The sequence below is a fragment of the Sinocyclocheilus grahami genome, unplaced genomic scaffold (assembly GCF_001515645.1).
Source record: "Sinocyclocheilus grahami isolate Dianchi unplaced genomic scaffold, SAMN03320097.WGS_v1.1 scaffold482.1, whole genome shotgun sequence".
In the NCBI taxonomy this organism is placed as follows: domain Eukaryota; kingdom Metazoa; phylum Chordata; class Actinopteri; order Cypriniformes; family Cyprinidae; genus Sinocyclocheilus; species Sinocyclocheilus grahami.
In genome coordinates this window covers 766,916-778,779 of record NW_015505661.1, presented here as the reverse complement: position 1 = coordinate 778,779, position 11,864 = coordinate 766,916, and the positions used below count along the sequence as shown (strand labels likewise).

Genomic DNA, 11,864 nt, shown 5'->3' with positions numbered 1-11,864 from the left:
GTACTAGTCGCGACGGTAGTGACGTCATGGCTGTCGCCGGCCAAACAAGTTGGTGTTTTTTCAATGTAGGCTTCAGACACGGGTCACGACGAGGCGTTCCCCATAGCGACCCCTAGAGGACGCAGTGTCTCGTTCCCCTCAGGGAACCATGGTTACATAAGTAACCCGAGACGGTTTCATTTATGTTGCCACTGGCCCTAGACGGTCGTAACAACACACTTATCCATCTGCGCCACTAGAGCTGATGATTTACAGCCACTTTTAACTAAATGTAAATAGACTCCCCGTATTTTTTTATTCTATAGTAAGGGCAATTCATACAATAAGAGCTACTTTAATACCATCTCCGAACTTTCTACCACAACTCTGCTGTTCTTCAGCTGGTTCTTCCTGTACACGTTGATTGACCGATGTGTCGTCCAGTCAGCGTTGAGCAATCCCAAACCAATGGCGCTGTCTCATACTATACCTACCTCTTCCGGTTTGTCTGATTTGTCGTTGTGTTTTCTGACTTGTTATAATGTTTTCTGAATTGTTGTTGTGTTTTCTGAATTGTTATTTTGTTTTTTAGATTTGCGTTTGTAATTTGTTATTTTGTTTTCAGAATTGTGATTTGTTTTGCACTTCTCGGTCACCGTAGGAAAGAGACCGTCACACAATTTAAAAGCAGTGTTAAATACCGGAAAGGCGATTTCACACAGATTCTGTATCCAGTCCTCAAGTTCAGCAGTCTCAGCAGCGAAAATAAATGTCTTCTCAATTGTCTCCACCAAAAAAGGTCCACAATCCCGTGGACAGCCTTCAACATCAGCCTCCGAAACACGAATGCAGTCATTCATTTTTATCACCTATAATAAAAAAAAAACACACAAATGAGATAATGTAAACCTTAAAAAAGTGATTTTTTTTTCCCATTTGTTTTGAAATGTTTGCCAACAAGTATAACTACACCAACATTTAAATATGCTCCACGATGTACAGATTTGCAAATTGTGTAGGTAGTATGATACATGAACGTTTTTTTCTGATCATTCTCCATATGCATTAATTTCAGAAGATAGCTTTTTTTGTGAAAATCCTACTTTTGTGTGGAAGAGGGGATTTTTGTTTGTCATATTTCATAGCAGAAATGGGAACAAATTTAAGTGCACTTCCTGCAAATTGTTTGTACATGTCCGCCCACACATAAACCATGTGCATGACCCCCCACCGAGTTTGATTGTTCATGTACTGTGGCACATAAAGGATCTACATCACTCTCCTCAGATACGCCACAAATTATTTGTTATGTTCGCAAAACATGGAAAATCTGAGCTCCACGGTTTGTTGCTCACCTTTTTGTTTTCCTGTTTGCGGTTGGCTTTCTCCAGCATGTTGCCAGCTCCATCTTTAAACTCAAAAAACTCAAGGCGAGAGATGGAGCAGGAGCTCTCTCGGTACAGGACAGACCAGACCTTACGCCATTTCTGAAACAGAGAGAAGATACGTTGCTGAAAGTGATGTAAACTGTAGGGCTGGGTTTTGACACAAATTTCACGATTCAATTCGATTCTCATTCACAAGCTTGCAATTTGATTCGATTCAATATCGATTATTTTGGATATATATCTGGTACACATGCAAAATTTTCTCAAGGGGAAAAATGCTGTAAAATATACACGAGTCAGTTGGTACTGCATTACTATAATATTGAAGTTTAAACTGACTGATTTTTTAGGCTATACAACTGCTTACATTACACTTAATTAAGTTTTTATAATAAAAGTTACAATTACATAATATTTCTACTTCAATTCGTTTTTTTAAATATAAACATTTAAATGGTGGCTGTCATAAAAAAATATAAATTAAACATTGAAGAACAGTAAAAGTTATAATGAATATATTACGTGGTGCATATATTTAGCAAAATGCCCCTCTCTACAATTTATTTTTCTAGCTGACTAATGAGTTTATGGTCACCGAATATGTTTTTCTGAGGTAAACGTGACCTTATGTGACATTGTTTACAAGCCGCTATATTGACGTCTTTGCGCGGCTGAAACACTGATTAAACGATTACATGAGACAGGGTATGGTGGATTGTAAAGTTGTACTCTTTCTGTTAACTTACCTTCGGATGTTTAGTCATGTTTATTTTGTGCTGAAACTGGTATTAGTGTGGAGGAGATGATCAATTCACGTGCGCCTTGCGCTGCCGCTATTATTGAACCGAGGCGCGTTGCACTACAGCATCACTCCACATTAAATAGCGCCAAAACGGCATTTATTGTTTGAGACTTTGGAATCTGATGCTGCATCTCAGTGTGCCTACTTATACTATGCCCTTAAAGTATGTACTCTTTTGGTGAAGAAAAAGTACACACTTTTGAGTGTGTAGTAGAAAAGTAGGCAAGCTTTGGGACACGTCACACAACTGCGTCTTTAAAGACTGCTCTGTCGCACCTGTTACACGCACTGTAAACTGTAAACTGGCCTGTCAATCATCTTGTCACAGTTAACATGCTCCACATTTCATTTCATTTAACTTCCTAGCCTACTGGAGAGAAAAGAAGTAGCTCGTTGATCTGCCAATCGCGGGTTTTTCATGTGGAGAACTCTGCTCATATTTTATGCATAATGATGCATTTAAAAGTTAACGACCAAATGGATGTTTATAAAAGTTCACATTGCTGTTGCAGATGAAATATTACACTTCAAAAATCGACCTGAAATAGTAGACCATCCGGGGACTTTTGGCATACTCTTTTCAACATACTACGCTTTGGGACACACTTATTCTAATCTCACATACTATTTAGGATGGATAGTATGAACATTGAGATGCAGGGTGAGACTTTGTTTCATATTAAAAGTACCAAAGCACAATGCTTATTGCGATTGGATGGGAAATGCCCTTCAATGTTCCATTCATTAACTGAAAACAGGCTAGACTAATTGATTCATGGGATTTAAGAATCGATATCGTTTCGTAAGAATGAGAATCGATCATAATCGAGATATCGATATTTTTTTACCCAGCCCTAGTAAACTGTCACACTTTTTTATTTGCGTTGTCCTCTATAGGCATGCACAAAAATGAGATATAAAACTAATGGACCTTATTATATTTCAGGATGTCTAATATAAAACAACATTAAAAGAAAGCACCTAACATCTGTAAAACATATTAGAGCCATAAAATATAATCTTGGGACAAAACCTGACTCATATGTGACCCTGGACCACAAAACCAGTCTTAAGTCGCTGGGGTATATTTGTAGCAATAGCCAAAAATACATTGTATGCGTCAAAATGATAGATTTTTCTTTTATGCCAAAAATCATTAGGATATTAAGTAAAGATCATGTTCCATGAAGATATTTTGTAAATTTCCTCCTCTAAATTAGTACCCTCAGATTCCAGATTTTCAAATAGTTGTATCTCAGCCAAATATTGTCCTGTCCTAACAAACCATACATCAATGGAAAGCTTATTTATTCTGAAAAAAAATTTACCCTTATGACTGGTTTTGTGGTCCAGGCTCACATATATTGATGGGTAGGCTGAATCACTGGGTTATATATGATTTACATTTCAAACTTGTTTTCCCCCAAAAAACTAATTACTCATTCACAATCCTGTTTTATAATCTCATCTTGATGCACAATATTCACATTATCATGTATATTTTTAAAACATTTTCCTTCTGGTATGTACAAAATTTACTTTGACATGCAAAAACAGTTTCTTAAACTACTCACATGCATCTATAAATCACATATGATGATCCCTTCTGGTTAATTGACAAAAAGCTAGATTAAAGGGGTGAGATATCTTACCCAACGACAAACTTTACCCTACTCTTCCCCATAGTAAAACAAAGTTTTCATAATGTCAGCGATATTACCAACAATTTTGCATTTTACCAACACTTTTGCACTTGTCTTTGACCTTAAAATGGGAAGTGGTTAATGTAAAAAAAAAACAGAGTACATCTTCCCATAATGATTTTTAAACTAAAAGTCACTAAACTGTCCAATGGGAAAATGTATACACGTCAATAAGAAACACATGTAGAATGCAAATTAAGATAATGAGAACTTGGCTGAAGTGCCTAAGGATGGTTGGATCATGTGAGCATCAATTTATAGCATTTAAAGTGTGAGATTCCTCAGTCAGGAAATACCCGTAATAAGACAAAGAGTTTAAAGAATCTCGGTGGTACGGACATTACCTACCATTTCAGATAAATTCATGGCCTCAAACAGCACATAATCTATTGCAGATGCAACACACTCCTTGTGGTTTCCTAAAGAGACAGTCCTGATCCTATTGCTAACATTAACCCACTTTAATGGACTCCAGCAGCCCATAAGTCCTCTAAATTATGCCAACAGCCTATTCCTCTACTGCAGTCCCATATGGCGGAACCAACAATATTATCAGCGGCATCAATCAAAATGAAGTGAAAATGGTTTTAAATGAGAATATGGACAAATTAAAGTGGATCACGTTCACAGTTCAGGAAGTTGTTCATGACACTGCCAATGAGCTTAATATGATTCATGAATTTCTCTCTAATTGTAATAGCTCATAATAGATATGGAGTATTTGGTGACAAACATGTGGTTAAAATTAGGAAAAGTGAAGGTCACTAATTGAAATGCATAAGTCCAGCAAGCTGCACACTATTTTTTAATGCAGAAGGCTTTTTTCCCAATGATATTTATCTTTTTCATTCACTTGTGAGTTCAAATATAATTTCGGTCGCACAAACATGCATAAAAACACATACTTTTACACCCTTATAAAAACATGAACCTTTAATATGTGATCGCTATCAGTATTTTATATTTTAATGCGAGTAGGTTAAGTAAATTAAGTTCCCCACACTGTAAAAATGTCGTACTATTAATGGCAAAAGACTGTAAAAATACTACGGTAAAAACCTGTTAATTATAGTTAAAGATAAGCTATTGAATTATGATTTTAATGTTAACATGATGGAGTTTTATATTTGTGTGCATGACACTGTGTGTACCTTCAATATTATAATATACTTCATCTTTTGGGAAAGATCATTGTAATGAGCTATGATTCTACTGTACATGTGGCTTTTTTCATGACCACCTGTGTTTTTCGGTGGTTGTCAGTGTATTATGAAGGTTCATAACTGATTTTAATACTTCAGTTGGCTGTTATTATACCAGTTAATGAAATTAACTAAAATGCTAAGTTAAAATGCTGCTACATATTTTTTTTTATGGTGAAGTTGTCCGTTTATTTATGGTGAATTTTAGTTTTTTTGGTTTAGTTTTTTTACGGTGCACATTAAAGAGAAACAACTGAAGTGATCAGTAACTAAAGAAGGGCCAACTGTCCAGTAGTATTTTGCAATTATTTGAGATTTAAAAAAAAAAAACATCCATCAAAAGTGTTTTTTACAATATTCATGGATTTCACTATTTTGCCGTAATTTATGAAAGCAGCTACAACCTACGGTCAGGCCAAATGAGTCTTTTTAGTACAGCCTTCATTTTGTTCTATGACAGTAGTTCCAGACCATTACCATAAAAGAACACGATTGTTCTTTAATATAAGCCCCCTGGGGAGTAAAGCACGTTCTGTCTTACCTTCCCAAAGCGCTGCTGTTGTAAATACAGCATCCCCTTCTTTCTAATATCCTCCTCCATTTCTATCGGTCTTGTCTCCGACCCAGCTCCTTAAGACTGTCTCATCTAATGTATCATACGTCTTCTGCTAAACTTGCTTGTGACGCAAACAGCATCTCCAAGTTCCGCCAAATCTACTTCCTGTATAGCCTGAAAGAGTTTACACTTCTTTGCAGAGCTGTGCAAGAGCATCTGTAAGAGCCAAAGCCACAATGATTACTCAAGATCATGAGTTTCCTCATGTTATTTTGCACCCAAATGAAAGAAAACAGCATTGTACTTTAAATTAAAAAACATCACAAACTGTTTAAACCCAGGAAATTAGGCAAATGATATTAATTGTACATTTTTCGCATCATTACATGAGGCCTGAGCATTTCCATATTATCGTCTCATATTATTTTGTTGAGAATTTAGGAAGTAAATCGTTAATCTTTTTTTATATATATATTAAACAAGAAGGTAATGTAAGTAACGTCACTGATTTATATTTGTCCCATAAGAGCTATTTTAAAATCTTATTTTTCAGGGTCTGTGGTCAACTGCAAACTTCCTGCTCTATGGTGTGTCAAGTTTCCATCACACACGCACACCCAAACCAACTTACCATCCAGACAACCAGGGGTGATTTACTGACCATTGCCTGCACCTCTCCAGCTGTTTTAAGATAGACAAAGGCTATTAATTAATCATTCATTGTCTACACAAGTTAAGCATTGTCTTGCATATTAAATAATTTAATGAACACAATACCAGTAATAGTCTTACTGTGCAACTAGATCATGTTTGCCATGTGTATATTTATTGTAATGTATGTGTGCCAAAGGACAATGCTCTCCTGTGATGAGTTTCTGTAAAGCTGCTTTAAAGCAATATAAGAAGAAATACATACTGTGTATATACAATATATGTATACAATTTGTAAAGGCCTGTGATATAAAATGTATTTAAATAAATGTATTTAATCATCATGTAATAATGACCCAATGCCAGTTCTATATTAGGCCTCTGCCTTTTGGATTGCAGAATTAATGCAACACAGCTGTCAGACCTACAAACAAACCCCTTTTTTCAAAGGAAGTCTGCATTTAGTTGACCAGAATCAAACAGAAATCTGTCCCAAATATTTTCTGAAGAAAATCAGAATCACGCCTGTGCAAAAATTTGCCTCCACGATGATACAATGTTGTGGGTTTTCCAGGGCGTCGTTATAGTGTTTTATGAAGTGATCCCTTACCAAAAAGTAGTATACTTCAAGTTTATTTTAGTAAGTATACTTAAGTAAGTTCAAGTATATTTTAAGTATACTTTATGTAGTAAGTATACAAATATCAGTGTACTAGTAGTATACTTGTAAGTGTACTATTTCAATACTCCTTGGGACTAAATTGGCCCACTTTCTAGTATATAAAAGTATACTTTTAAGTATGCTTTAAGTATAACAGTAGTAAACTTTGAGTACACAACTAGTTTACATCAAAATGTTTAGTTTGTACTGCAACTATACTAAAAGTGAACTTATAGGTATACTGATAGTTTACTAATTAAATACTTGTAGTAGCATTTTAGTACACTTTGAAGTATAGTCTTAGTAAACTACTAGTTTAGTAGTTTTATACTGCAAGTATACCCGTAAGTTTTCTTTAAGTGAACTTTACATCATACTTTAAGTATACTACTATGTCCATATTTAGGTATTAATTTGTATATATTTTGTTACATAAAACATCAAAAAAAATAAATAAAAAAATAAACAACATTTTGAACAAAAAGCTGAAAAAAGACTATGAATTGGATTCAGAATGATAATCAAAACGTAGATAAAGTCGATCAACACCCCAAAGCTTAACAGTTATTATTACCTCTTCGTTGGTCGACATTTTATTCCATAATGTTACACAGTTTTGATACTGTTTTATGTCTGATGATCGTGTTAGAATACATGTGGAAGCATCGTTGTTTCGGTTTCTTCTTCACTTGTGTTCTTTGGAAATTCTGTACAGAAGATGTGTACTAGAGCACCCTACAGTATAATAATGAAAACACGGATTCTAGGAGCACAATTATAGTTAAAATATATTTAGACTTTTTCTAAGTATAAGTCAAGTATACTTAAATGTAATTTTAAGTATATCTCTGAGAAGTACATAAAGCCCATTTCTGAGACGTACATAAAAAGTAGACTAAAAGTATACTTTCCTATTTTTAGTTTGAAAGAAGTATACTAATAGCACACTTGAATAAACTTCTTTTTCGTAAGGGATTTTAAAAACATTAATATATAGTTATTAGGTTTTTGTGGTGGTTGCTTACTGGTCCAATTGTAATTATCCTTAGTCTCTATAATATTCAAATCTCTTCGTTAATGCAAGTTTAACTCGCTTATCATTCAATGGCAAAAATAAGCCATATACTGTATCACTCTAAGTAACAGTTCACCTCTGCTCACCACGCTCCATAACTTGAGGTGTCATTTTTGCCTGTTTTATAAACAGTGCGGGATGCAATCTATGTCGAGGTTTAATTCTTAAGGGTTCGTTTATACCTCAAATCAAAAATATGAACAGCAATAAAAAAGACTACATGCTTCTAAGTAGTATCTTCTCACTGCCCTCAAGGGCCTCAAAGCAGTACTGCACACTTCATGAAAGATCGCTCTCTGTGACACATAAATATGTTTGACAGCGTATATCATCACACATTTCTGAAAAGTGTCACTTAACTAAGAGCAATAAGATGATTCAATTGTAAAAGAGTACAATGAAAATAATAAACAACTGGCAAACAAGGCAGAAAAATAAAGGATTTTAGTTTTACTGTTGCTCATTTGTCTGTTATTCTTCCTCAGTCATGACCATGCACTCTTCCTGTTGTCTTCCACGCTCACTTTATTGATTACAATAAATCCACTCACAAGACTGATGATCTTTCACACAGCACATGGATCTCATTTTCCACAAAACTGGAAGGAAAACAAAAGCATGGAAATGACTTTAAGAGTCTGGAACTGCTTTTCTTTATTTAGATCAGACAGAGGCAGCTCTTTTGGGGAGCGGAGAGGCCTTTTTTAAGTGGCTATCATGGTTTAGCATTAGCCGTGCAATGAATGCTGCAGGGGGGTTTGAGTGCCTGTGGTGACTATGCTTGATGAAGAATGAACAATGGTCATTTTGTTATTTTTGTTCTTCGTTCTTTTCTTCTTTCCCAACCAGCAATAACTAAATCTGGTAAGCTAAATGAATTCATCTGCATGTCTTTTTGGTTGTCTACTGCATTTCCTAGAGCTATTTGTTTGAATTTCAAGCCTTTTTTCAAGCCTCCATCTCTGTGCCAGTAATGTCTTTTCATGACACAGGATATTAGTGGATTCTTGGGTAGAGAAGGGAAGCCCCTCGCTGCTGGCTCTGGAAGTTCACACGATCCCCTGAATATTTCTACAGTTTTCCATAGAATTTGGGGGAAAGAAAAATAACTGGTGGCAATGAAACAGAAACCAACAGCTCTCTCGAACTACTGGAAACTATAGATTGTTGTCTTGGAACTGTCATTCCGACAAAAATCACAAAGCATCAGGACATACAAACTGAAAGGAATAGTTTACCCAAAATGGAACAGTTGTTGAAAATGTACTCGTCCTCAGGCCATCAAAGATGTAGATGAGTTTGTTTCTTAATCATAACAGATTTAGAGAACTTTAACGTTACATCACTTGCTAATCGATTAATCATGTGCAGTGAATGGGTGCCGTCAGAATGAGAGTCCAAACAGCTGATAAAAACATCACAATGATCCACAAGTAATCCACACGACTCAATCGGTTAACATCTTGTGAAGTGAAAATCTGTGTGTTTGTAATAAGCAAATGCATCATTAAGGCATTTAAATTTAAATCTTGGATGGCCTGAGAGTGAGTAAACAAGAAAGTGAGTGACAATGGGGCCCATGGAGATCCTCTATGATACAGTATATCCTACCTATAAAGTCAAAAACCTAAGCACGTCTAGTAGAGGTGTTTTGAGTTTTCAGAGTGTTTGGTTGTTTAAGGCAAGAGGAAACGGCTCTGTCCCAGGGTGCTCTCAGTCTGAAACGATTTAGACCTTACTGCAGGCTAATTGCTTTAACAGTTGACTGCTTGGTGAAAGTCATGCAAATGGACCCTAAAACCACATGTTGTTACATATGGTTTGTTATGCACACTGTTTTGGTGTATAACTCTACATTAGTAAGTTTTCCAGTAGAACTACTGTACAGTACAGTACATTTATATGTAGGCCTAAAATACCATCAAAAGTTCTCCAATCCTCCGATTAGAGGTTTGAAACAACCCAGTGTCAAAATTTGAATCTTTTACACATTTTAAATAATGTAGCATCAAAAAGGTAACCTAAAATGACATGCAGAGTTAAAGCCACCAGAGAACATCATGAGAGGGCAGAAGAGAGAATGAGGTTAAAAAGCTGTTATCCACGGCCGTTCTGTTAAATACAGGTCTCTGATCCACTAAAAGGTGAAATTAGAGGGTTAAGATATTTTTACTGTATATCAATAAGTAGCCTGATGGTGTTTGTTGTATTTTCATCAAAAAAAGTCCAGCCTGTATGCACATGTACCAAAGAATAGGATCCCTGTTTGTGTGTCCTAAGACAGGAGATCATAAAGATATATTAAAGCCAGCTGTGTGCTCAACTGCCTCACCCAGATCTGACACACACACTCAAAGGAAAGGCTGGTAAAAGAGGGATGCCACATGTGGAAACATGCATAAACTCAGCGGCTGATACACATTCTGCTTTGAGTAGAAACGGATGGATTGTGAAGAACTGAGTTTGCACAAATGTCAAGCACATATTAGACAGCAGCAAGTTCTCAAACAACAATGGCCTTTCAGAGAAGATAAGACTGCATTTTAGTGATAGGGAGTTTTCAGTGACTCTGTCTTACATCGTTATGCTCTTGAACTGATTCATTCACGAATGAAACTTATGGCTGCATATGAATTTGCATACTCCTTTTGAATTACTTTGTGACTGTTAAAAAATTCTATAGCAAGAATGTGTGTAGTATGAATGTCATCTGGATGTACCACATTCGTCATGTTGTTATTGTCATGTGACCTACCAGCATCAGTTCAAAAATCCATTCAAAAATCCTCTCCCATGGCCTCATGGGATAGAAAAGTGAAAGTGACGTGCCATGTGGCCAGGTATGGTTACCCATACTAGGAATTAGTGCTCTGCGTTTAACCCATCCTAAGTGCACACACAGCAGTGAACACACACAGGGCAGTGGGCAGCCATTGGGCGCAGGGAGCAGTTGGGGGTTCGGTGCCTTGTTCAAGGGCACCTCAATCGTGGTATTGAAGATGGAAGAGAGCGCTGTACATTCACTCCCCCCACCTACAATTCCTTTTGGTTACGAGTCCGACTCTCTAACCATTAGGCCACGACTTCCCCCATACATAAACCCCAAGTGTGAATGGATACTATGAATACGGACATATTACTCACATACTGTTTTTCACCTACTATAGGGACGTATGCATATTCAATGAGTCATTGAATGAGTCATTCATTCAACAAATTTAAAAAAATCACTGATTCATTCAGGAAAGCCAATGTTGTTTGGAAATGCACAACAATACTTTTTCTGTGGCTTTGTTTGGAACTATTTTTATTTTTTTATTTTTTTTAAACGGACAGTGTAACTAGTACTGTTCTTTATTGAGATTTTGTATAAATGTTATACTTTATAAATACAATTACAGCTTCTGCAATTAACTATTTGTGAAAGGGACAATTATAGCATTCCATTTCAGTATATTCAAAAACTTATATTTATAACATATATATAAGTAAGGTTTAGAACTGCAATTATAATATGAAATCATCAAAAAATAATATATTTTTCATGATCGTGCAGCTCACATTCAGATTTCACAGTTCTTCATGTTTTGTTATTCAACTTGTCACTCTGAAGAAGAGCATTGATGAAACAAAAGAGACATTCAGCTCCAGTAGCTACTCTCTGTACTGAATTTCAGAGCTTCTAGCAGCTTCCAAACTACTCCACTCTCTCATTGTGTGTTTTTCATCCATTTTAGAGGCCTGTGCCATTGGGAATTTATTTAAGCATCTTCCTCGACGTCTCCGTGTTTGATTATCCAGATGTAGAAAAAGCTCTGGAGGGTGATGTTTTTTTACAGGCTTACTA

At 35.9% G+C, this 11,864-nt stretch overlaps 1 protein-coding gene across 1 annotated transcript in view; it reads right to left on the bottom strand.

The window, feature by feature from the left end:
* Positions 1–5,792, bottom strand: part of LOC107553825 (docking protein 2-like) — a 25,884-nt gene extending 20,092 nt beyond the window's left edge. The window contains exons 1-3 of the mRNA XM_016236128.1: positions 5,616–5,792; positions 1,335–1,466; positions 681–848 (exon numbers count right to left, since the gene is read on the bottom strand). Coding sequence (XP_016091614.1) covers positions 681–848; positions 1,335–1,466; positions 5,616–5,675 — 360 coding nt within the window. The 5' untranslated portion in view covers positions 5,676–5,792. The remainder of the gene's footprint in view (positions 1–680; positions 849–1,334; positions 1,467–5,615) is intronic.
* Between the last annotated feature and the right edge of the window lie 6,072 nt (positions 5,793–11,864).